Source organism: Gopherus evgoodei, chromosome 2, assembly GCF_007399415.2.
Source record: "Gopherus evgoodei ecotype Sinaloan lineage chromosome 2, rGopEvg1_v1.p, whole genome shotgun sequence".
Lineage (NCBI taxonomy): Eukaryota > Metazoa > Chordata > Testudines > Testudinidae > Gopherus > Gopherus evgoodei.
The window spans coordinates 176,926,954-176,953,925 of NC_044323.1; the positions used below are offsets into that span (position 1 = coordinate 176,926,954).

Genomic DNA, 26,972 nt, shown 5'->3' on the forward strand with positions numbered 1-26,972 from the left:
TGTTTCATATGCTCCCAGTTTAAAGTTGGAGTTTATTTAAATCCCCCACCACAGATAGGCTAGGCATAGAATGAGATACCCGCATTGGCTTCTCAACATAAATAATCCCAGGCTTGTCAACTACCAGGATCTCCAACATCAAACTGGTAGGAATTTTTTACTATTAATCAAAATGCAAGATATATATTGAGTTTGAAACTGGGAAAAGCCTTCGCCAGTCCAGTATGCAAAGCACTCAGGAAAGAATCCACTGCATCCAAAAGCTGCCCTCAAACTTACAGTTTCCTTCCATTGTTAATTCAGTAATTTATATACAAAGGAACGGTGTAAAATGAATAGTGTTTTGTCCATGGTAATACATCACTTGAACACATGCAATTTGCTGCTCTGACAGTGATACAGAGAATATTTCATCTTCTGTTCTTTAGTATCTATATTGTTTCCATTTGATTTTTGAATATCTTGACCCTGTAAATTATAGGAAAAAACATAAATCACAGTCTGAAGATTTCTCTAGTTTTTTTTTAACTTCTTATTCTTAATGAATTGAAATACTCTTATGCATTGATTCACAATAAAGTCTAATCTGAAACTGAATAAGACCCTCTAAATCAGTGGCTCTCAAACTTTTGTACTGGTGACCCCTTTCACATAGCAAGCCTTTGAGTGCAACCCCCCTTACAAATTAAGAACACTTTTTTATATATTTAACACCATTATGAATGCTGGATGCAAAGCGGGGTTTGGGGTGGGGGTTGATGGCTTGCAACCCCCCATGTAATACCTCATGACCCCCGAGAGGTCCTGACCCCCAGTTTGAGAACCCCTGCTCTAAATCCTGGTTATTGGGGCAAGTATCTCTCAGCAAATATCCAAACAGATATATTATGCCAACTTTTCTGAAAATAAGTCACTTTTGATTATGAGCAATTGTTGGCGACATTCTTTGACTTACCTCAGTCATGGCTTTTGGAAAAGCAGACCAACATCTTTGTCTGTGGAAATTACAAAAATAGGTTGTTTCTGTGACATAGGAAGTTTCCTGTTTGATGGGCTAGAACCTGGAATCATATCCTAACATCTTCTGGGCAACAAAGATGAAAATTCTTTTCTAACCGAATTAACTGACCGCTGCTCCACATCAATTTATAAATGAACACTAAACTGTGTGGTGCTGCTACTGAAATTACTAGAGGTGTATTCTAACTCATGGGGGGTGGAAGGCGTGTTTGAGAAGAGCTGGGATAGCCTGTATAGCCCTAGGGAAAGGTTGATTATTGTTATTTATAGTGTTGTAGCACTTGAAGGCCTCAGTTAGGCTGGGGCCACATTGTGCGAGGCACTGTATAAACATATAATAAATGACAGACCCTGTAACAAAGGCTCAGTTCACAGGTGTAATAAGCTAATCAGCAGCAGTAGTCACTATTATTGCAACGTGATTATATGATACAACTCAACTCTGATACTACTTCTGTGAATCAAAGGAGCATTGGGAATTCCCTGTCAAGAAACCTACAGAAGATCTGATTGTTTATCCAAGAAATATGGGCAAACATCTTTGTATTAGGATTACCAACCCCACAAGTTTGTCCTGGAGTCTCCAGGAATTAAAGATTAATCTTTAATTAAGATTTTTATGTCTTGATGAAACCTCCATGAATACATACAACCAAAATCGGTAATGCTACTTTGTATTAAAAAGAGTTATTTTCAGCTAGAAGGGGCTGACCATGACTGTTCAGTTGCATAGATTTTTTTTTCCTGCAAAAAGGGCCCTCAGTTGATAGTATCTATTATAAAAAGAGTTGATTTTTTTTAAAACCTGTTGTCAGGCATTTGAACTATATGATGTTTACCTCAGCTTTCTTGCTTTCATTTTGAACTTCTTTACTAAGTCTTCCAGATGCTTGTTTCTTTTCTCTAAACTGTCAATAAGAGACAATGTAACTGTTATATATACGGACACACACACACACACACACACACACACACACACACACACCCCTCATTTTTCAGTATAAATATTTTTGTTAGGTGCAGTACAGAAATTAAGACAATCAAACTGTCTCTTTTGCATGTACTGTATGTGAAGCCATCACTCAACTCAGGAAGATGCTTGCCTTTGCTGAACCAAGAGACTCCCAGTATGTTGACCTTTAAGACACATTGCCTAAGTGGTGGTGGAAGTGCATGTGTGAGGAGTTGGTGAGTTGATATTTAAGTTTGTTTTGGGGAAAATCTCTTCCTTTAAAAATTGTATGACATTTTTATACATGCACCTTGATTTTGTAATTAGATGCATTTTATTAATTAAATATAGCTTTTATAGAGCAGGCCTACAGAATTTGAGAGAGAATTTTAACCTGTCTATAGAATTTTTAACCAGGCTAGGAAATCTACGAGACAGGGTACTGGACCAGGAATCAGGACACCTGGGTTCTACTGATCTGTTGTGTGAACTTGGGCAAGTCACTTTATCTCTCTGTGCCTCAATTTCTCCTGTCACCCTTTTTCTATCTTATTTATTTACAATGTAAGGCCCAGTCCCTCAAAGGTATTTAGGCATCTAACTCTCACGGATTTCAGTGGGAGTTAGGTGACCCCAGACCACTGAAGATCTAGGTGTAAGGTCCTTGGGGTTAAGACTGTGTCTTATTATGTGACTACACAGTGCCTATCACAATGGGTCCCAAATCTCAGTTGAGGTCTTTAAATAATAATAATAAATACATATCTGATCAACCCATGCAATTCATCAGCAGCGATATAATTCTCTATTAAATTCTATAGTTTTTTAGAGTAATTCTATAGAACCATATAATTTCTAAGGAATCCTGTCAGTTTCAGCCCTATTATACACCACTACCTCGATATAACGCCATCCGATATAACACAAATTTGGAAATAACACGGTAAAGCAGAGCTCCGGGATGGGGGGCCTGCGCACCTATAACGTGGTAAGATTTTTTGGCTCCCAAGGACAGCGTTATATTGAGGTAGAGGACTTCTATAGGACTTTTCTAAAAGGTAAATGACTATTGTATATAATCATTATAACTAATAATAGGTCTTATTGGAAAATCTTACAATGGGATTTTCCCAATAAAGCATATACTTTACAGAGCACACATTTTACTATTTATTACTTCACTACATGTATTACTATACTATTAGGTCAAAGTTTTCAAAATTGCCCTTTTGTTTTTGTTGTCAAAATTTTTGGATTCCAAAATTGAGATACCCTGGGCCTCATTTTTAAAGTCATGAGAGCCCACAATTCTAACTGAAGTCAATGGGATTTGCAAATCTTTAGCATCTCTGAAAACCAGGCCTAAGGCATCTCAGGCTAGGCATTCAAAATCTGAGGCCAGTTTTGAAAATGTTGGTTTTAGTCAATAAGCCTCTGAGTCAAGTGTTTGACAGAGGCTTTTTAGTCTTCCCCATCTTGTGTTGGATTTCTCAAATTAGAAAACAATAACAAGAAAATAAAGCATGTTTTAAAATTGTAGTAGGCCCAGAAATAGAGATTGAATGTCCCTACTAGCCAGACAATGGGAGACTTCAGTAGAAAAATAAGTTTCAACTTGCGTTTTTAATTCTCCCCCGCCCCCCGTGAAATCCTCTGACACTTACTGGATTGATAAAGATAGTCCATAATACATATTTCTGTGATATAACTGACACCACTAGTCCCATGCAATCTATATGGGATATATCTTAGCCTTTGGAAATAACTTTGGATTACATAACCTTATCATCTCTTATATATTTAAACAACTACATGCTTTTACAAATTCAGGCCCTGGTTCAGGGCAGCAGTCCAGCTCATGTTTAACATTAAAAGCATGTGCTGAAGTACTGCCCTAAATCAGAGCTTCAGTGACCAGTCCTGCAGAACCTTATTTACAGAGTTTAGTGTTTACTACCTTAACAGACCTGCTGATGTACTTTATACTACTCATGGTAATAAGTACTGTGCATAGTGCAGGATTGGGCCTTGTCATTGTTACCATGTAATTTCCTGTCCTGTAACAGTAAAATAAATTTGTTACAGGATATGGTGTCATATTCATGTGCAGTCTGATTCTTCAAGGTGCCGAATGCTCTCTGCTCCCATTTACTTTATTATTGGGTACCTCATTTGAGATCTGAAAATCAATGGGAGTAGAGAGCACTCAGCACCTCAAAGAAGTGGGTCCTAGGAGTCCATGCCTGCTCCTAATGAAATCCAATGGCAAATCTCCCATTGACTTCAATGGTGTTATGATTAGGCGTTTAGGCTGGGATTTTCAAAAGCACTTTAAGAGGTTTAAACTTTGAGCTCCCATAAATGTCATTAGGATCTCAGGCAACTAACTGCCATGTCTTCCTTTGAGAATCACAGCCTTCAGAGTTTTAGTTTCCAGAAAGGAATTGTTGCTGTTATACTACAACAACATTTTCTCAAAAACACCCAGATTTTTATTCTGTCTAAAGAACAGTGATAACTGTTTGAAGATCAAACAAATAAAAAGAAGTTGAGAAATAAGATGTGCTGTCAGCTTGACCACTTTCGATGTACTTGTCAGTCACAGAAGAAACAGAAGATAGCTGTTGAAAGTGATCTAGAAAATTTTCTTGTTGTTGTTAAGGAGAAAGATGGAACTCATCATGACTCTTTCAAGTACATTAGGAAGTGTACCACAATGGTTGAAGCACTACAAATAGCCACACTTAAAAAAATCTCTAACTTCCATTTGGTGTTGGTGGGTTTGTTTCTGTTTGTTGGTTTTGGGGAGAAGATTGATACCAAAAAGTGGTATAAATAATATACAAGCCCCAAGCTGTATATATTGCAAATCTCTTATCCCAGTTCTCAACTGGAATGGTGCAAGTTGGCCCTGAATTTGGAATAGCCAGGCCTGGGAAAGGCTCCTATTTTAATGGGATGCTCAGCTAATGTAAGGCAGCCGTAACAGCTTCTATGTCCCTCTCCCATTGCCACTGTAGGGATCATGGCCAAAGCCAACAGAGGAGGCTCCTCTGCACTCTGACAATCCGCAGATGTCATATCAACTCTTTGGGACAGATGTAAGCCAATAAATTGTAAATTGGTCCACTTCAGCTAGTATAAGTGGGACCAACCCTTAGGCTGCTCTAATATACATTGGGTGAATGCTCCATGACACATCTTTACCAAGATAAGACCACGTTTGCAATCCCCTTCCAAAGATTCACTGTTTACTTCAACCTCTGCTGCAGTCATGGAGGCCTACCCTTTTAGTTTTGGTGAAATGTACTATACAAAACAACTGATCTTTGTTCTCATGTTTTATGTTGTACAGTATCTAGCACATTTCAGTAAATATAAAATATAAAAATACTGTCATATCAAGGAGCATCATTTATTCATTGTCTCCCTGAATTAGGGAAGCAAGAGAAAATCTCTCTCTCACACATACACACACACCTCCCTCTGCAAAATAAAGGAAATCAGGTAATTACTTCAGTCAACCTACTATGATATCTGGGAACTTGCTATCTCAAGCCTTTGGTCAGCACATTCAATAATTTCCTCATATGATGTTACCTTTCAAAATAAAATCATCAAGCGATTAGCTGCTGTATAATATCTAAAACAGCAAAAGAAGGTTTCCACAAAGCAATACATTCTCATCTTGATAGGCCCTGCATTTGTATGTGTTACTCCCACTGGCCCTAATGAGCATTCGAGAGCTATATGCTATTCGTCCTGCTCATGCAGATAATCCCACTGACTTTAGAGGGACTAACCATGTGAATAAAGTAAGCAGGACTTGGCTCATATGCTAAATTTCTACACACACCAAGTTTAGCTTGCTTTTCTATCAAAGTATATCAAACCCAGCTATCTGTTCTTTAGAGGTTTCCCATCCAGGTACTGACCTGGCCTGACTCTGCTTACTTTGTGAGATCTGACAAAGAGTTCACAAGTCTAAGAAGACAATTAACATAAAATAGGCTGGAAGAGGGGGAAAAACATACAGTTTAAACAAATGTCCTGAAAATGTCAGCTTTCCATTGTGTCAGATTAACATGTAGAGTTTCTGCTATACAATCACACTTGTACCTTGCATGTCAAGCTACCCAAATCTCCTTGAAGCTTCTCATTTTCTCCTGTGAGCCTCTTGCATTCTTCTTCCTTTAGCGCCAGATGGTTTTCCAGTTTTGTAATCTCAGAAAAACAACAAAAATGTTTCATTGACAGTTACTGTCTTAAACATGTCCTGTTAAATATCAGAAATAAAGAGCTACCACTCAGAATGGAAGAGTGGAAGACAGAGGGCAGCCATGATTTCCTGAAAAAGGATAGTGGTCTTTGCAAGCCTTTATTTGTCACTTGTCTTAGTTCCCAAACTGTAAAGTGAGGATAACACTGCTTGTACTTACTAGGAGTATTGTGAGGCATAAATCAATATTTGTAAAGTATTTTGAGGCTCTGAGGTGGCAAGCACTATAAATAGAAAATGCCATTACTTATCACCACCAGCATGTATTTACGTTTGTGTGTGTATGTACATATATCCATAGGAGTATATAAGGTTCACCAGTCTTAGGAAGGGAACTAGAATTCAGTGTGACAAAGCAGTATTGTACACTGATTTCCAACAAAAATAACTTCCAAGGCCTTATTCTGTCAGATATCAGTTTCCTCACCTGGCAATGGAGGTCATCGCTTTGCTTATGGTATTCACCCATTTTTGTTCTCAGCAAATCAAGCAGTTCTGTGCCACTCACAGTTTCCTCTTGACCAGCACCTGCATCCTATGGATAAATGTGCTATTAAGGAAAATTGGGTCAAATCCAGTCATAGTCATTAGACTCGTTTCCTTTTCTATAATAATGGATTTCAAGTTCCATAATGTAATTAGTCTATTTTTACAACTATTATCCAAACCACACAATCTACCAAAGACTAGTTTAGTCTTCAAGGTTTCCAACACACTCAATTTTTGAAAAATTTGCTTGTCAAAATCAGGACAATATAGTCTCTGGGCTTGATTCGCTACTTGTTAATCCAGGTTTAAATTGGTGTAATTCTGCTGATTATAGAAGTGTTACACTTACCTAAAATTGGAGTAATGCATTAATAACTCAAACCCTCTATTTAGTATGTTTAAGTTTTCCTAAAGACTACAGCCCATAATTTAAAATGTTTGGTAAAAGTGACTCATCCACAGAGCTCTATTCATTCTGCTATAACTTTTTGAAGTGTAAAATGTAAAAAGATTACATTCCAATCTCACAAAATCCAATTACACAAAATCTCACTCCAATTCCACTCCCTTTGTGACTCTCAGACAATTTAAAGGAAGCTGAGACTCACTTAATTAAAGCTAAGATTTTGTCATGGTTATTTTTAGTAAAAGTCACGGACAGGTCACGGGCAATAAACAAAAGTTCACGGAAGCCATGACCTATCTGTTAGTTTTGCTGCTGCTGCGGCTTCAAGGTTTCCCCTGCCACTGTGGTGTCTGGGAGCTGTGTGGTTTCCCCTCCGCCCACAGCAGATAGAAGCTGCAGGGGGGCCCCCTTCATCCGCATGACTGGGAGATGCAGAGTGACCATATTTCCTAAAGAGAAAATGGGACAACCCCAGCCGCTTGCCTGAGACGCCCCCATCCCCATCCCCCTGCACGAGGCTGTTGCCTGTTACTGGAACCCTGAGGAGGGCCCTCTCAGGAGACTGTCACCTGTTGCTGGAACCTTGCAGGGGGCCCCCTGTCACTGGAACCCTGCCAGGGCCCTGCTGACTGCCAGCTCCAGAGTCCCGCAGCCCTTGGGGCTGAAGCAAAGAATGTCATGGAGGTCTCTGGAAGTCAGATTCCGTGAATTCCATTACCTCCATGATATAAACTTAGCCTTAATTATAATTCCCATGCAAGGAATTCCCCCAGCACTGGTTGTCCCCAGATGGCACACAGATGTCAGACACAGTGCTAGGCTGCCTTCTCTGCAGGCCCTGGTGCCAGGGGTATATCAGGACTGGGAGTAGAGAGCAAATGACTAAAGTTTGAATCCCTCAAGCAATCCTCAAATAGACCATAGTCAGCTGGGAGAGGTGAGGCATGTGCAGTGGAGTATGGGTGCTGGGAAGAAAACACATCCAATTCTGAATCCTGACTTACCTGCACCTTGTCTTCTTGACAGTCAATAAAAGTATAACATCTCTTTTACAGATAAGGCATGAAATTTGGAAAGGGAGAGGAACAATGAAACAGGAGGCCTGTCTACACTAGGTCAGTCACTATGTTAATGAATGGGGTAGCACTGCTAGTACTGTCTTGCCCTGCAACAGAGCAGTGTGACTTCATTAGACAGTTTGGTTTATATGTGTTAGTGCAGTGCATCCAAACACGCCCAACTGTTATTGTACCTATACACTGATACTCCTTCCCCAAAGTTCCCTGCATATCTGTCCTCAACAGGGGCACCTCAGCAGGTGCAAAGCTGGCAGCACTCGGATACATACATCTTGTTTTTATTGTTTCATTAGTAGTATTCTTCTTAGCACCCAGGGCCCTAATCAGGACTGAGACCCTATTGTATTAGGCTCTGTGCAAACACAAAGGGTATGTCTAGGAACAATCACAATATGTGCAGCTCAAATAGACTTTCATGAGCTAACTTTAATTTAGCTAGCTCAGATCCTTGAGTAGTGAAGTTGCAGCAGCGCCTGCTTACCATAGGCTAGCCCTTAAAGTAATTATCCAGGGTTCTGGGTGGGCCTGTGCATCCTGTGCTGCCACAGCTTCACTCCAGGACCCAAGCCAGCTAGATTAAAGCCAGTTTGGGTTCATCTGCTTAAACTGCAATCACACTCTCTAGACACACCCACAGTATGAGACAATCCTGCCCCTGGGGAAATAAGTCATATTCTATTTTAATATCACTGTATATTATATTAATACTGACCAAAAAACAACCTGCTACCTCTAATTTCTGTAACTGTTGATAATGTTGAACTCACCTCAGTCACTTGATCTTGGGAAGCTTTCTCATGAATAATTAACTCTCTCATGGCTGCTATGCTTTCCCTGTGTTTCTGTAACTAAACAGTTACAGTGATTAAAGTGTACATGAGAGAGAACATATGCCGCTCAAGTATAATTTATTATTAACACAAACATCCTAGAAAAACTATCAATCACACAAGCAAACCTTGAGTGAAGAAACTCACAACCAAAAAAATACTGCTTTATAAATGATGCACAGAGCCAGGGTGTAGTACATTATTTATATCACTTCAGTATCCCCAGAAGGAAGCACAGCTGCCAAATGTATCCAATGTATTTTGTTCAGATTTTTGTATCATGCCCATCACTGTGTTCATCCAACAATTTTTATCACTTCTCATCTTAGACCCCAGTCCATGCACTGATGCAGGGGTACAGCTGCATGGAGATAATTGCAGGATCTGGGCCTTAAGGAGCAAGCGTGCCTGTTAGACTTAGAATGATAAAAAAAATCATGAAATTATAGGAGATGTCTCTTGTTGGAATAATTCAGAATTAAATGGGTAAGCTTCTGAGGATTGCACCTTCTTCATCAGGGACCAAACAGAGATTCAGACCCTGATGAGGACAGTTTGAGTCTCAGAAATCATTTTCATTTCACAGTCATTCCCATAGAAAACATCACCTAATGTTGTGTTGTTGTTTTGTTGAATCTGTCTTTCTTCTCGGGACAGTCTGGGCTGGAAGGAGCCTTACTTCTACCTTCACCAAGAATGAGGGAAGATTTACCTCTTTCTCCAAGGTTTTCTTTTTAAGGGTGAAGTTCTTCATTTTTTCTCCCAATTCAGTAATCATTTCACTCTTCTTGGAATATTCAATAGTAGAATCCATGTCCTAGTAAGCATAACAATGGGACAGCATCAATAATGTTTAAACAATGAGACTACTGAAATTTACCAGGCCTAACTGAGGTCTGTTCAGAATCATCAGGTTCTGAACTTGTTCTCTAGGGAAAAGAACACCTAATATTGTTGTTCAGTGACATCCCGATGACCTGACCAGAGATAGTTCAGATTGATTTTGGAGGAAACCACACCTAGAAGTTCTTTGCTGAAAGTCCAACCACCAGGCTTTTAATCATGTAACAGCAGGACCTTGTGATCTGTACTGGCTGCTTGTTAGTTTCCAGGTGGAGTTTAAGATGTCTGTTTTAACTTACATTGTCCCAAATGGTTTGGAACCACCTGCCTACCTGAGAGACTCGCTCCCTCACCTTGAGGCACAACCTCATTTGTGACCAATGGAGGTTTTTGTAGCTGGAGAGCCCTGGCTTAAACAGGAAGGGCCTGCTGATAGGACATTTTCCATGAGGGATCCGTGACTCTGGAACTTACTTCCCTGTTGGTTTACCAGAGCACAGATTTGTGAACCTTCCCGACATGCTGTAAAGGACCATCTTTCTTCTCCTCCTGTTTGGGAAGCATGACTTGAAGGACATGGATTGAATAATGTAGGGAAGGGAAGGTTAGCTAGGAGGTTGGTGCTGCAGGTTGTTTTTTATTGCTGTGTAAATGTACCTGGTGGGAGATTTAGTTTATTACATATAATGATTTCAGTGTTACCTTATCTATTATAAAAATTCCTAGAGCAATAGGTGGACACTTGTAATAAGTAAAAAATGAATGACAGAAAGGAAGGATTGAGGGCAATAAAAATAATTCTCTCTCCCTCCCAAAAACTCCCCAAGGATTTGCCTGTTATTAAAATTGAAGGGTAGGCTTGGGAGCTGTTTTTGTGTGCATTATGTATTTTTATTAGAATAGCAACTACAGGCCCGCTATGCTAGCCACTGTACATATACTTAGCAAGACACATCCTCTGTCTCAAAAAGCTTACCATCCAATTAGACTAGACAGACTAAGCCATAGGAAAAATGGAATCTTATTCCCCTTTGATAGATGGGAACTGAGGCACAGAGAGAGTAAAACTCTGGCCTCACAACTGATGCTGTGTGATTGCAGCAGACAATCACGAATAGATCAGTTCTCTTCACTGGGGCTCCACATGGGATCACTGCCACTACATACAGTTAGTTGAAGGACCAGAACTCAGTGACTTGACCAATGTCATACAGGATGTCTGTGACAGAAATTGAACCCAGATCTCCTGAATCTCAGTTCAGTTGTTAGGATTTGACCCCTGGTTTCAATTTTGTCCTTTGTTCTGCTCTGAATTTGTCAAAGAGGGCTTAAATAAACACTCAAAATATAGAATAGACATATTAAGAAATTAAATGATTAAATAACAAACATATCCCATATAGGAATAGCCAGTAATGCTGTTGTGCAACAAGAAACAGCCATACAACTGAGGAAGAATTCACCACTTCACTGATCCTTGGGTTTTGAAAATTCTTTACTCTTTTCAAACACTTAACTAAAATTAGTCCAATATGAGTTTTACATTGTCCATTTCTATTTCTTCTCTTCTTCCATGGGGCTTGTAGCTGTTCTGCCATGCAAGGAGTCCATACAACTTTAAAGATCTTCCGTATGGTTTGAACAGAATAGGCCAGTGCTCCATTTCCTGCACATGCCACATACCGTATTACCAATCATATTAGCCTGTTTCCCATTGACTTCAGTGGGTACTGAGTCAGGTCCTAGATGAGAGGGGAGACTTAGGCTTCCAAGCTCTCTCTATAGTACTGAAATAGGAAAATTACTGATATATTTTTAAAAAGTTTATCACAAGGAATGTCATACAGATTCCTGCTACCTCTAGCAAGATTCAAACGGAGTATGTCAGCGCACACTATGGAACTTTTAGTGCACGGTAGCAGGGTCCACTCAGCAAGTTAATGCATGGCAGGTCAGTGTGCTGTAATTCACACCCTGGCTTGCTCCATACTAACTCACCATGAAGGCAAGCCCTGCTTTTACAAACATAGGCCCTGCTCCTGCAGTGTGAACTGCACCCATCTGGATCCCTGTGGGCTCTGCCCACATGCTGCTCAATGCAGGATTGGAGCCTTAGGGAGACAATGGAAGGAAGAAGCTATTTTATACCATTGCATCTAGGGAAGGAGTCCACATTTTTGAAAGGTGTTATTATTTCACAGTCTATGTAGCAGGGATGAAATCCTGGCCCCATTGAAATCAATGAGAGTTATGTTATTGATTTCAAAGGGGCCAGGATTTCACCCCAGTTCTTTGAACACTGTGAAACTTCACATATCCAGTTGTGTACTGGCAAGACCTTTTCTCATTTCCATGGCTATGAAACATTAACATTGCAAAAGAAAACAGGAATATTCAGAAATTTTCTATTTGCACGGTGAAATAGTCACCTTCGTGAGGGATACAAGAGAGAACCATCCTTGGATCCAATGGAGAATTCTCATCCTGTTCCAACAGTTCATTTGTCATTTATTGTAAATTCTCCCAATGTGTTTGTAGTTTTATACAATTCCATAGTATCTATGTGAAGTCAGCATTTTCTGAACTACAGACCAGATTCTTCGCTACATCTGGTCAATGCAAAGTACAGCAGAGATGACACAAATGAGCCTTGCTGCAGCTCCCTGACTTTCGGACTGGTTCTGTCCCAGTCCTAGCCCTGCTGTAATTTACAGTAGCCTGGTAAGTGCTTGAAATCTGTGTGTCGCGGGACGGGTTTAGGAGTGTTGCAGGTGCAGGATTGGTGTTAGGGGGTGGCAAACAGGGTAACCTCCGGGGCCTTCATGCCACAAGGGGCGCTGTGAAGCTGAGTTACATGCTTCACCCCGAGCCCTGCTGTGCAGGGCTGAAGCTCAAGCCCAAGCCCCACTGCCCGGGCTGAAGCTGGAGCCTGAGCGGCTGCTTGAGGCTGAAGGCTGAGCCCAAACTTAAGGTAGGGGGTAAACATTTTTTTTTATTTAAGTCCAAAGGTGGTTGCCAGGAGAAGAAGGTTGAAAACACTTCTCTAAACTATGCCTAAGGGTACGTCTACACTGCAATAAAAGACACATGCGGTATGGCTGCTGTTGGTCTGGGTCAGCTGGCTAAAAATTGCAGAGTAGATGTTTGGGCTCAGGCTGAAGTGCAGCTCTGAAACCCTGTGCGGCAGGTGGGTCTCGGAGCCTGGGCTCCAGCCCGAGGCCAAATGTCTACACACACTGCAATTTCTAGCCCTGTGGTCCAAGCCCTGCAAGCCTGAGTCAGTTGATCAAGGCTCTGAGAGTTGGTGCTGCAGGTTGTTTTTTATTGCTGTGTAAATGTACCTTTGTGACCAGCTAAGACAAACCAGAGCACAGTAGCACTCTGGCCACACCTTCAACACACCTCCTCTGCCAAGCCATGGAGGAGAGTAGCAGCCAGTAATGCCAGCTCTACTCCAGCGGAGGACACCCCATGCTGGAGGAATTTTCACCTGAGATCCCATTTTGGCCCCTTAGTGCTGCCAGCATGGCACAAGTGGGCTGAAGAGGCTAGAGAATTTGGTCCTACACCTCCAACACTGTTTATCTCCAACACATTCTTCTGTTTCCAGTAGACATTGTCTATAAAGAAACAATGTGATATTAATGCACAAGAATGTTCACATTCTTTTTTATACAATTGCTCAGGAGTCACATGGAAATCTTAATGGCCCCACTCTTAATGGCAGCCATCTGTTCCAGAGATAGAGGACACTTCATAGCTACCAAATCAGCTCCCCAGGGAATTAAATAAAAGGAGCCAGAAGCAACCACTGAAAATGTTTCTTCCCTGGTTTGACACCTGTGGCTAAGCCAAGGATACTATGCAGGTAGGTATGGCCTACACCAGGAGCATTGCTCAAAATGCAACCTTGTTGCTAACCCTACTTCAGGTCCACCAGTGTTAGTAACTCAACAGCACTCACACACCAGAAGCCTTTCTTAAGCAGCAGATCTTAGACACACATTTGGTCTAACACACAGTGCTTAAAATTCTGGCAGCAACATAGAGCCTAGTTTACACCCCGGCTTTCAGCATTGTTACGTTGGTGGAGCTGAACCGGTTTTAGCAAAAATGTCTCTATTGTAGTCAAGACCAAGAGGCTTACAGATAAGAGGGGAGCAATAATTTGATATTTTTTCATTAACCTCAGTCAGAGTTATTTTTCTTTTAACACGTTGTATGTGTGTGTGAATTTAATGCTCATGAAAGGTGCGGGACTGACAGTCCTGAACAACAATGAAAGCAGCGTTAAAACATTTATTCCACCCATTTGTCAATGGAAGGGAGTAGTCTGAGTGGGGTTTTGGCAAGTAGGCAGTGCTAGAAGGTGTTTCAGGTACATCTCCATCTTTTTTCTTCTTCTTGCCCTTCCATACATGGACAGAAAATGTTGCCTTGGAACCAGCAACCTAAAATCGCTTCCCTACTTAACAAATGAATGGGAGCCCAACCGCGTGACTGCGACTGGTTAAAGTTGCAGGGAGGAGTTAAAATAATAGGGGTTTTTTTGTGTTTGTTTTCAAGACATGTCTGAAATTCCTTTATTTTAAATTATTGGAAAAATACAGCAAGAGTGAATAACAGGTGACTAGCTCCGAATGGATCTGAAACCAGTGCCTAGGACTTGTGTAGATAGGCGTTGACAGGGCTGTTTTGCATTACCTGGCAGCTAAGTAGGCCCTCTGTGAGGGACAGAAGGCTGCGAATTTTAGATAGAAGCTGGGATGCTCGCTGCACATATGGCGAACTGAAACGGTCTTCTTCGCTGTGGAGGTTTTTCTGGATTAAATCAGAATGCATCGACTTCATATCCTGTATGGACACATTGGGGTCTGTCAGACAAAGGCTGCCTCCCAAATGAAAACACAAGTAGTGTGCATAACTAGTGTTACCAAAGAAAAGCTACATGCAACACAGGATTCTCACCAACTATAGTTACCATTCATAAGGGAAGCTTCAGAGTGAAATCTGGGGACTGAACATGAGTACATGATGCTGTGCTCTTAGTTTTTACAATGATGCTTGTATACTTCAGATTCTGACAAAGATCTCCTACATTGAGGGCATATTCCTATTTACCAGAATTCCTTCCCCAGGGAAGGGACCGTGCCTTCTTTTATATTTGGAAAGTACCTAGCACACCATGAGTGTTGGGGAATCTTAGGGAAGTGGAGCTTTTAGTTCTCACTGAACAAGCAGTGTGTCTCTCCTACCCAAGATACATCCAGAGATCTGTAGGTCGACCCTGCTGGTCTCACACATAGACAGAAGGGTGACACATTCATGCAAAAGTCCAGTGGTTCCTCACTATTCCTGGTTCTCCCTGACTTTCTTAGTAACTGCTCCTACTAGCTCCCCACTGGATCTGTCCCCGTTCTGAGAGTTTAACAACACAGAGCTGGAGTCTGTATAAGATAGTACATGGAAATCCTGAGAGGTGGTGGGAGAGGGAAGTAGGAGGATGACCCAGTCATGCCAAAATCATGTACAGAGGTTTCTGCAGTGCTGGAGGAAAAAGGTACGATGCCACATTAGCTGAATCCCCCTCCCTCTGACATAATTTGGTATGCAATTCCATTCTTTCATCTGCTCCATTGCGGGAGGCGCAGGTGGATGTGGACATATCTATTTTTCCACTTCAATTTACTGTACACTTCAAATTAAAAACTGTAAAACTTATCTCCATTCTATGTAATCCAATGTTTGTGTGAGCCACTGTATAAGACATATTTCCCAGCTTAGATCCCTATCCAGCAAAGCACTTAAACATATGCGTATCTTTTAATTGCAGGAGTTGTCCCATGTACTTAAAGATAAGCACATGCTTAAGTACTTTTTTTGGATAGAAGTCTTAGTACTTAGTCCTGTTCCTGCACTTCTTACTCACTCAGAATTCCCACTGGAGTCAATGGGAGTTTTGCATAAGTAAGGAAGAAAAGGACTATGTCATCTGTAGACATGAAAGTGTAACTGCTATTTCTATAATAAAGCATTCTTCTAAGAAAGGACAGCACATGTCCTAACATACCAGAAGAAACCTCCCCAGAATGTGCATCTTCCACTCTATTTCTTCTTCTTTCTTCCTTAGTTCTTCCTTCTGTATTCCAATTTTATGTCTGAGTGTTTGGATCATTTGATACTGCATCTGCTCCTAGCATGTAGACAGGGAAATTAAAGAAGAAATCAACATCTGCTGATTATGTCTCTGCTCAATACAAAGGCTCATTTACTCAGACCAGAGGTGGGCAAACTTTTTGGCCTGAGGACCACATTGGGGAATAGAAATTGTATGGTGGGCCATGAATGCTCACAAAATTGGGGTTGGAGTGCAGGAGGGGGTGAAGGCTCTGGTTAGGGTGAGGGCTGGGGATGAGGAGTTTGGGGTGTAGGAGGGTGCTCTGGGCTGGGACTGAGGGGTTCAGAGGGCAGTAGGGGGAACAGGGCTGGGGCACAGGTGCAGGAAGGGGTGCAGGTTCTGGCTGGGCGTGCGGGCTCTGGGGTGGGACTGGGGATGAGAGGTTTGAGGTGCAGGAAGGTGCTCCATGCTGTGATTGAGGGGTTTGAGAGCGGTAGGGGGATCAGGGCTGGGTCAGAGGGTTGGCGCGTGGGGAGAGGCTCAGGAGTGTGGGCTCAGAGCGGTGCTTACTTCAAGCAGCTCTCCAAAGCAGTGGCATGTCCCTTCTCTGGCTCCTACATGTGGAGTGCCCCCGACACTGTTAAGAGTGCTGGAGCGGGGCCATGCCACGTGGTGCGGCCCCCGACCCGGCACCCTGGCTGGAGCAGGGCCGAGACCCATGGTATGGCCCCCAACCTGGCGCCCCAGCTACAGCACCGGAGCAGGACAAGCCTCAGAACCCTCTACCCAGCGGGAGCTGGAGGACGGCTTAAAGGGCTCACCAGCCGGATCCGGCCCATGGAACATAGTTTCCCCACCCCTGACTCAGACACATACTCCCACCTTTCACTGAGAAAAGGGGAAAAAAAGATAGAAAAATACTATTTTTTAGGGGACAAAAATTCTCTCCCTCCTCCCCCCAAACACACACATTTTGAGCACCATATTTATTTCAGTGAGGGATTTTAAATACATAATCAGTGCTCACAACCACAATATTCAGACTGTAAAAGTTGCATTTAGTAGCTACGTGTGACTTGCATTTTATGCAAGTATATGTGTTTGCTACGTGCACTTTGGATGAAATTCACCTGTGTATACAGAGGCAGATCAAGGCCTATGCACCACTGAAGCCTTCAAAGTAGGTCTTAAATGGGGCACAGGCCTTGTGCTGAGCTTCTGTGGAGAGGTGAATTTCACCACTTCTAAAAAAGTGAAGGAAAGGCACATGGTGGTCACTGAGTGTGTAAGACAGCTGGGCTTTCTATTCTATTCTAAATGACATAGGTTCTTTTACTTTTAACAGTAATACAATATGTCAAGGAACCAAAGTGTATACTAATACCTTTACTATTTGTGACTCCCTGATTTTGTCATACTGCTCTTTCCACCTGGCAGTTTCAAGCTGGAGAAAATGATTTTGCTCTCTGTCTTTCACTATCTGTTGCTGAAGCTCTTGGTTCTCTATTCTGAATGCACTGATCCGCTGTTGCATTTTCTCTGTCTCAGCCTGCTCATTTTCAGATTCTGTTTGCAAGATTTTAATCTGAACAACCAGGTTGTTATATCTGGACTCCAACTGCTGCCTTTCTGCCAGCCTGTCATCTTTCTGTCTCTGAAGTTCTGCCTGAAGGGACAGGAGCTGTTTCTCTGCATTCTCCTTTTCTTCCCTTAGTCTGTGCAGGGCGGAAGTGGCAATCTCGACTTCATGCTCCAATTTTTGTTTAAGATGCTGCAGCTCTTGTATTTCTTGCTCTTTTCTGCGTATAGTCTCATCCATCTGTAAGCACTCGGTCGTAGACTTGATCTTCTGCTCCATCTCTGCTTCATGCTTTTCCTGAAGGAGACTATAATTGGTTTTAAGTTTTTCCAGCTGCAGCAGAAGGGCATTTCTTTCAGCCCCAGCTTCCTCAAGATGGTCCCTGGCACTGGATAAAGCCTCCTGCACATTCTTCAGGCAGCTGTCTGTCTCAGACTTCTCCACAGAGATCTTGTCCTTTTCTTCAATTAGATCTTCGATGTTCTTCTTCAGCTGGTTTATGGTGTCTATAAAATGCAGCTCCTGGACAATTTCCACCTCTAGCTGTTTAATCTTGGTCTCCAAAGAAATGTTATCATAGTAAAGATCCATGATTTGAGTCTGCTGTTTCTTTTGGTCCTGTTCTACCTTCTTCATGACCTCGCCCAAGTCTACACATCCCTCTTCAAGCAGCAGCTTCTCTATTTCTTTAATCTTCTTCTCCAAAAAAATATTATCATACTGAAGATCCATGATTTGGGTTTGCTGCATTTGCTGGTCCTGTTCTAATCCCTTGATGACCTCATTCAAGTCCACATCCCACTCCTGAAATTGCCATTTCTCTGGGTCAAGCTCTGAATTTTTTGTCTCATACACATTGAAGGATGCTTCATAGGGACTCAGGCAGTAGCTTCTTGTACTATGAGATGGGAGAATTCCTTTACTACTTGTGTCCCCTTGCTTGCATTCTTCTTGAACATCGAGTGACTTCTCAGAAGGATGGAATAAAGACTTGTCAGATATACATGCTCCCTGGGGGACAACCACAACCTACTGTCAACTTATTAAAAAAACAAAAGCATACATGACTTGATTGGCTGTGACTGTCTGCCTTACCTGACTAGTTCACCTGAGGAGAATTTGAATGAGTTCCATTTACTGTAAATGAACCAATATTGTTGCTATTTTACCATTACAAACAGAAGGTCATAGCCTTCCCTCTTTAGTCAGTTCTCCTTACTCACACTGCATTTCCATTAACTTAAATGGAAATATTACTTATCTGAGAACTGAATCAATCTGGTCCAGGCATTACAAAGCAAACCAAAACAAGGTTAATAAATATAATTTTTCAAACACTTTTTATAATATTTTTTTCTTTTGAAATTATTAACAGCTCATTTTTGTAATGGCAAAAAATAAAATTGCAATAAATTCAAGACACAGAATCTTTCCCAACCAGAAACAGGATGCTGTGTATTTTCCTGGACTGACAATGAATAAAAAATAGCATCTCTCTAGGGCCCCAGTCCTGCAATGGCACCCATGGCTACTGTGTCTGTGCAAGCCCCAGGGAAATGAATGGGGCTCATAAGGATGCCATTGTAGATTTGGGTTCTAAATTGCGTTGAGTAACCATCTTACAACAGGAATTTAAAAAACGCAAGCTATCAGGCACGGCTATTGCACAGGATAGCATGAAAGTGGAGACAGAGAGCAGAGCATTTAATTTGAAAGGGCAAACAAGACCACAGATGATAAGTGTCTTTCACTGATCCATGCAACAATATATGTGTTGAATTTCTGTATGCCCTACATAAGGGAGATTTCACTCAGTGATGGTACAACTCAACCAAAAGACAGACAAAGGGCCAGATTCTGCTTTCCATTCTATCGGGCAACTCCACTGATTTCAGTGGGACAGAACTGGGTATCAGTGATGCCTAACACAAGAAGGCCCTGATTTTTGATTGAGGGTTCTCAGAGGCTATCATAAAACTAATAGTAAATTGGAGCAGAATTTGGCCCACATATTTTTATGCAGTTTTCAACCCATTTAAACTAAAAATTTCTTCCCTTTGTTGCATATCTGTGGCTAAAAGGATAGAAAAATTATAAATAAAAGGCATCTCACAGACTCAGACAGCAGGCTGCCACCAACACTTTCCTCTTTGTTGCAACAATGTAATAAGTTGCTCTTGATATTTTCTTTCATAAGTCTATTTGATTTCATCAGAGCTTGAATATATTCTATGTTTTCATCCAAAGAGACTGGAGAAATATCCTTCAAGTTCTCTGCACAGTCAACGAGTTGTTCAGTGGCTGTCTGCCAAAAGAAGGTAAGTGTTTGTAAACTGAATCCGTATGTCAGTGAAAATATGCTTTCTCATAAAATCCAGAGCTCAGTTAGTTCAATAAGCATTTCTGTTGCACCCAATTTTAGTATCAAGGGGGGATTTAGAATACATCTACTCTCTTATTAATAACATCATACATCAAGGAGGTGCACTACTCTCCCACAGAGTATGACTAGGCAGACACATAATTTCACATATCACCACTAGCTATAATAGGGAATATCATTTTCATTAACATGCTTCCACTTTCTTGTGGATTGCAGTTTGAAATCTTACCATATTTCCTTCATGACTGGCTGCTTTGCCAGTCAAGTTAAAGTTGTCCCCTCTGAAAAATAATTCTTCAGTAACAAAACATGGATTTTTCTTAATTAAAGAGCCTGTGGGTTGAGTGAGAAAATAGGACACTTCTTTTATGGGGGATTCCTTAACAATGCACTCCAGCAATGATTCCCCCATTATCACAAATGGATCATCTTCCAAAGGTAACAATTCTTTTGCCAGTGAAACTTCCTCATTCTCAGTTTCCCAGGATGTTTTTTTAATCAAGTCTTTTCCAGTAATGGAGCTTTCCTTTGACCAGTCCAGCATTTTGCTGCATTGTGTTGATTCTCCTTTGGATAATAATTCCTTCCTAAGGAAGAATATTCTTTCATTATCTGACGATTCCTTCCAGTCTGCTATATACAGAGAGTCCTTGCTGCTAAGGCATGTTCTTGTATCACCTAATGGTGTCAAAACTTTCTGTGAAGAGTCTTCAAAATCTGCACATAGTCAGGATGAGATTGAGTAAATACATTGGAACTGGTTCATAGAACATTAATAGAAATATCACACTGTAACTGGGGAGAGGTATGCTGTTCTGTTTCAGGTCAGCATAACAGGGGTATGATTTCCTTTCAGTTTACATGGCTTTCTGATCAGAAATAACTTAACCTGAACATGAGGCAACTGCATGGACGCTCACGCCAGGGATTATGTTAGCACACTAAAATTTCAGCTCTCAGATACATGTGCACAACATCCACTGAAATCAATGTGCATGTGAGGGCAGAATTTAGACTACAATGTTAGGGAATAGTGAATGATACAAAAGAATTAGCATGCTATGGACTGGATCCTGGCCTCTATTGTGCTGGCATGTAAAGGGAAACAGGTTATAGGGAGCCTTTTATATTGGAGCAAGCAGCACAGCAGAATCAATCCTAATGCTCAAAGCAATACTAGGAGGTACTTACGACTAGCATGCTGGCTTGCATGCTATGGGCCAGATCCTTAGCTGGTGTAAATCAATGTAATTCCATTGACTTCAGTGGAGCTATGCTGATTTTCATCAGCTGGGGATCTGGGCCTCTAGAAGAGGTAATCTGCCAGCTACTGGGTGTGTGCAGCCCCGCAGCCAGCTGAGCACATACGCTGCTGTCAGCAGCAAGTGCTAGTTGGGCGTTCATTCTGCTCCTGCTCACAGGAGTAGGCAGCAGCGTGTTGTGGCAACCTATTCTGAGTCATCAGTGAGCCTGCACGGATTGAAGGTCTGACAAGTCAGGAACAGCTGCGAGGACCAAATTATCTCATTTAGGTGTCACTGTGGGCAAAGTGGAAGGGAATTCATTATTCACTGCAATTTACAAGTGAAATTTGTTTGTTGGTGAATTGAATATGGACCTCGTGTTTCTTCTCTAGGTTATTTTCTGTCCTGTTGACATAGTTGTGTTTTTATGTAAATAAATACACCTTTGCTTAAACAGTATCTTGACTATATTCCTACTGTTTCCAGACCTCCTTGCTCCATCCTCTCTCTACTGCTCATCTCCCTTACTAACGTCACATTTGAAAGGTAGATGGTAAGTGCTCGATCTAATACCTACTGAAATCAAAAGGAGCTTTTTATTGATATCAATAGACTCTGGACCAGGCCAATGTGCTTTGGGGAAGGGAGTGAGTCTTTCTATACCTTCTGTGAAGGGCCACTGTAGCACACTTAGGGGACTAAAAAAGAAGACAGTTAAAGTTCTTTCTATTTCCTGATTCATTGCCAAAGAGGAACATACTGTATATCAAATTTTCCAACCCTGGCTCAAAAAGATGATCTCCTTTGTAGAGTCTGCAGCCAGAATCCCCTTTCTGCCTCGCATTCTGTATTTCATCCTGCAAACACAAAAAGGGGACTCCTTAATTATCCTAATCACTTGGATCTTCAGCTGGTAGCAAGGCCTCACTCATCACAAAAAGAGTCACTACACACAGACGATTTTTCTGTTTATTTTCTCCAATAAGTGTGAATCACAGTCAGGGGCAGCTCTAGCTTTTTTGCCACCCCAAGCACGGCAGGCAGGCTGCCTTCGGCGGCCTGCCTGCGGGAGGTCCCTGGTCCCGCAGATTTGGCAGCTTGCCTGCGGGAAGTCCACCAGTCCTGTGGCTTTGGCGTACCCATCGCTGAATTGCTGCCGAATCTGGGAGACCAGCAGACCTCCTGTAGGCAAGACGCCGAAGGCTGCCGGACTGCCGCCCTCGCAGGGACCTGCAGGGCGCTTGGAGTGCTGGTGCCTAGAGCTGCCGCTGGCACCCATTATTTGGCCCAGAATGGATTTTGCTTTCTCTACAGTACACCTTTAAATCACTCAAGGCTTATGCTATCTGCAGATCAAGGCACCATTTTATGTTGTGTTCTGTGCAGGGCTGGCTCCAGGGTTTTTGCTGCCCCAAGCAGCGGTAAAAAAAAAAAACCAAACAACCCGCGATCACAGTTGGCGGCAACTCCACTGCACCGCTTTCTTCTTCGGCAGCAATTCAGCGGCAGGTCCTTCCCTCTGAGAGGGACCGAGGGACCCACTGCTGAATTGCTGCTGAAGAGCCCAAGGTGCTGCCCCTTCCCCTTGGCCGCCCCAAGCACCTGCTTGCTGGGCTGGTGCCGAGAGCCAGCCCTGATCACAGTGTATTTGCTTTTCCTAGCCAAAGATGAGCAAGTGTCATCAATCAGGGTTAGACAGAGCTTTTAGGCACCACCCTGTGTATGGAGCAGTCCATAGCTACAATTTCTTATTCCTGGAGGTTAGTAAAAACCTAATACTGACTGTGATCAGTAGTAGATTACAGTTCACCCCATGCAAGCTCACTTATGCCAGGTGGCATGTTGAATGGAGGTCAGGGCTGGCTCTAGGCACCAGCATTCCAAGCATGTGCTTGGGGCGGCACTTCTCAAGGGGCAGCATTCCAGCCCTTTGGCTCTTTTCAAGGGGCGGCACTCCTTTGAAATTTTTTTTTTTTTTTACTTCGGTGGTGGCACTCTGCCTTATTTATTTATTTATTTATTTATTTATTTTTGCTTTGGCGGCAGCACTCTGGCTTTTTTTTTTTTTTCCTTGGGGCAGCAAAAAACCTGGAGCTGACTCTGGTGGGGGGGAGCTGCAAGTTAGTCCTCTCTGTCCACTCCCTGCTGACCTGTATGGAGGTGGGGAAAAAGTTCTGAGCATGCAGCCCCTGCTTCCTCCCACCTCTGCTTGAGACCAGCGAGACATGGGGAGGCTGCACAGAGGTGGTGGTGGTGTGGTGGTTGTCTCACAGCCCTGCACAGCCATGTAAGTCAAGTCACACCACAAGAAAATAGCAGAGCAGAAATTAGAATCCTGATCTCTGAACTCCAGCCCTCTGTTCAGTCCAATAAATTACAGCTTCCCCTCCGTTTCGCTGGCTATCTAGATATCAGTGGGATATCCATCAACATACTATCTGTGAAGTAAGCAATTGTTATCTTCCCCATTTCACAGCTAGGGAACTGAGTCACAGAGATATTAAAAGCAGCAAAGAGTCCTGTAGCACTTTATAGACTAACAGACGTATTGGAGCATTTGGGTGAATACCCACTTCGTCGGATGCATGTCAAATGCATCTGACGAAGTGGGTATTCACCCACGAAAGCTCATGCTCCAATACATCTGTTAGTCTATAAGGTGCCACAGGACTCTTAGCTGCTTTTACAGATCCAGACTAACACGGCTACCCCTCTGATACCAGAGATATTAAGTGATTTGTGCCAGGTCACACAAGAAGTCTGTGGCAGAGCCAGGAATCAAATCTGATCTCCTGAGACCCAGCACAGTACTTTAAATATAAGATCCTCCTCCTGAGGGCATGGTACTTTTGCTAGCTACTTGCAGAAGCAGGAGCTTCACTGAAATCAACCCTCTCAGAGGTGTCACATATTCCCTAGGGAGTCACTTCTTGCGTCACCTTCTATGACTGTTTCAGAATGAGCATTGTTGGCCTCCTAAAGGAGCAATATCCAGCCCACCTTGGCTAGAGAGATGTTCACCCACATGGAGATCTTGAGGAAAGAAGGGAATAAAAGCAAATCTGAGAAAGTATCTCTAGAGTAGGAAATAGCTAATAATCAAAGTTAGAAGCAAGCTAGTTCCCAATCAGTCAAATGAATCACCATGTTTACTTGCAGAGTTCCTTATTAAATATATAATGGAATAAACCTGCAAGTTTCTGCATCAAACCTATCCCAGGTGATCAGTAGTAGCTGAAACCATGTGATAGTTGATCCTAAAAGAAATGAGAGGGTGATCTCAGCTCAGCTCCTAGTTTTCCCTGGCAGCATTGGCAAAGACCGACTGGGCACAGCAAATGACCTATACTCTCACTGCTGATCCCCTCTAGGTCAGGGTCACCAGCATGGTGACAGGACAGCATGAGGAAGCTTATGCTGCTGCTACTCACACTTCACTTATTTTGTTGACACATAAAGAACTTCAGCCTCCAGGAACATCAACACTTCATAAGCATTAGATTCACTTTAAGCAAAAATATATAAAGAATGCCTAGACTGTGAGCCCTTTGGGGGTAGGGACTCCCTTTTTTGTTACTTGTCTGTACAGTGCCAAGCATAATAGGGCCCTGATTCTGGATTGGATTTCTTAGATACTACAGTATAATAATAAGTAAGAATACAGTTTGTTTTCAGGTACTGCCTTTCATACTCAAGGCATTACAAATCACATTGCTCAAAACGATGTACACATGCTGATAGAACGTTAAGGCTGGAAGAAATGTTGCAGCTCTCTACAGTGTACAGGTACTGGGCAGTAGTGTTTTAAATAGTTTGGGAGCCCTCTAGTGGGCATTCCTCTCTTCTAGTTTTGATGCCAACAGAACCCTAACAGAGCAATGGTGTATATATGGAGCTAGGTCTTGTATATTTATATATTTAGTAAATACAGTTATTTGGAACCCAACTGTGTCTATTTAGTTTCCTCATATTCCTAAAGATGTGTAGAGAGCAGAGACACACCACTGTCTTAACAACAGCTCACACAAAACTATGAGAACCTGCCTTACTGGAGGAGAATATCAGTTTGGATACCAGCATGTAATTCCCCTACTCCTTTGATAAAATATTCACGGGATATTTAATTTCCATGTGAACCAGAGACTGGCATGGGAGAATTTAGAGATATCCCAAAGTAGCTCTATGACGTACACACCTGAGAGATCTCTGAAGCTGTACTGCTGCTTTCAACATTAAGAGAATCTCGGTGGGTCACCTGCAGAGAAGCATTGCTGAGGGAAATGGCATCTCCTTCACTCATTGTATTTAAACGCTGCTGAGTAAAAGCATCAACCTCTGCTTTACTGATTACTGCCAAAGTCAAACACTTTTGATAGCCTTCATCTTTACATAGTGGATGGTGGGGAAACATCTGCAAATAAAAGATTGTAACCCTTTTAATTTCACCTAGCATAAACCACAAACGATAGCAAAAGGCAGGCCTCCACCTTCATTTTTCTAACACACAAACAAACAAGCAAGCAAGCAGCGATCAAACTGTCTGTGTATTGGTTATTAACAGTGTTGTGGCAGCCATGTTGGCCCCAGTATATGAGCGAGACAAGGTTGGTGAGGTTGTATCTTTTATTGGACCAACTTCTCTTGGTGAAGCTTGAAAGCTTGTCTCTTCCAATAACATAAATTGGTCCAATAAAAGATATTACCTCACCCACCTTGTCTTTTGTATTGAATATTAAGACATTATTATGACATATGTAGATAAATGTGATCTAGTGAGGACTGAACATTGGGAATTCCATTGGGTTCAGCTGGAGTTTTGTCAGAGTAAAGAAAGATTTTATAGTATATTATATACACCTGTATATATAACACAGAGACCACACAATCTACATTACATACTACATAATGGGTATATGAGTGTGTACTCTCTATATATCTGCCTTTATAGAGTAACAATCTTTACTCAGAGAAAGCTTCAATTAAACTCTTCTTGAAAGTAGTGAGTAGGTTATTCCTAGTAAGGGAGGGTAAAAGGACTTCTGGGAGTGATAGTTCTACTGATTTATGTAACCTATACATGAGAATTCTGTAATTCAGACCTGCCATGGCCTCCAGAATAGAAGGCCTGTGCTTGTCCATCTATCATGGTGACTGGGGTATCAGTTTAGAATAAGGGACAAGCAGAAGAGCATATGGAGCCACAGTGGTGGTATTAGTTAAGAGTCTTCTGCCACAGACAGGACTGTGTGCTCACTATGTTCACGGTGGAGAAGTAAGGGCCTGATCCAACTCTTATTACAAGATTTTCAGATCTAAGGCAGAATCCACTGATCCAGGTCTCCTACTCTGAGGAAGCCCTAGTATTTTTGATTGCATGACATAACATGACATGACAAAGTATGCTTTCAATTTAGAATAAACTGTAACAAAATAAGGATGACTTTATAAATATTTTTATTCATCTTTTTTTTAAATCACCAGCGTTTAGTAGAGATAGATGAACTGGATTAAATTAAAAAGGCCCAGGATTAAATCCTGGCCTTATTGAAGTCAATGGAAGTTTTGCCTTCGATTTCAATGGAGCCAGGATTTCACATAGTTCTTAGCCCAAACCTCTCCCTGACCCAGTTTTCACGCACCTTTACACTTGCTGGTCCAGGTTGGATCAGAGACATATAAGCCAAAATAACATAAGAAAAGGCAATTCTCATGGTATTTCTAGAAAGACTGAAAATACACTTATCAGAATT

At 41.9% G+C, this 26,972-nt stretch overlaps 1 protein-coding gene across 1 annotated transcript; it reads right to left on the reverse strand.

Moving 5' to 3' along the window:
* Positions 1-382: 382 nt before the first annotated feature.
* Positions 383-26,368, reverse strand: CAGE1 (cancer antigen 1). Its single transcript, XM_030549435.1, has 14 exons — positions 26,300-26,368; positions 25,418-25,633; positions 21,983-22,079; positions 20,208-20,695; positions 19,709-19,900; positions 17,401-18,606; positions 15,969-16,091; positions 14,603-14,752; positions 9,768-9,872; positions 6,679-6,786; positions 6,092-6,196; positions 1,860-1,928; positions 956-995; positions 383-468 (listed from the first exon to the last, which is right to left on the reverse strand). Exons 1-13 carry the CDS (start codon positions 26,366-26,368, stop codon positions 957-959), a joined length of 2,967 nt encoding a protein of 988 aa, XP_030405295.1. The 3' UTR covers positions 383-468; position 956.
* Between the last annotated feature and the right edge of the window lie 604 nt (positions 26,369-26,972).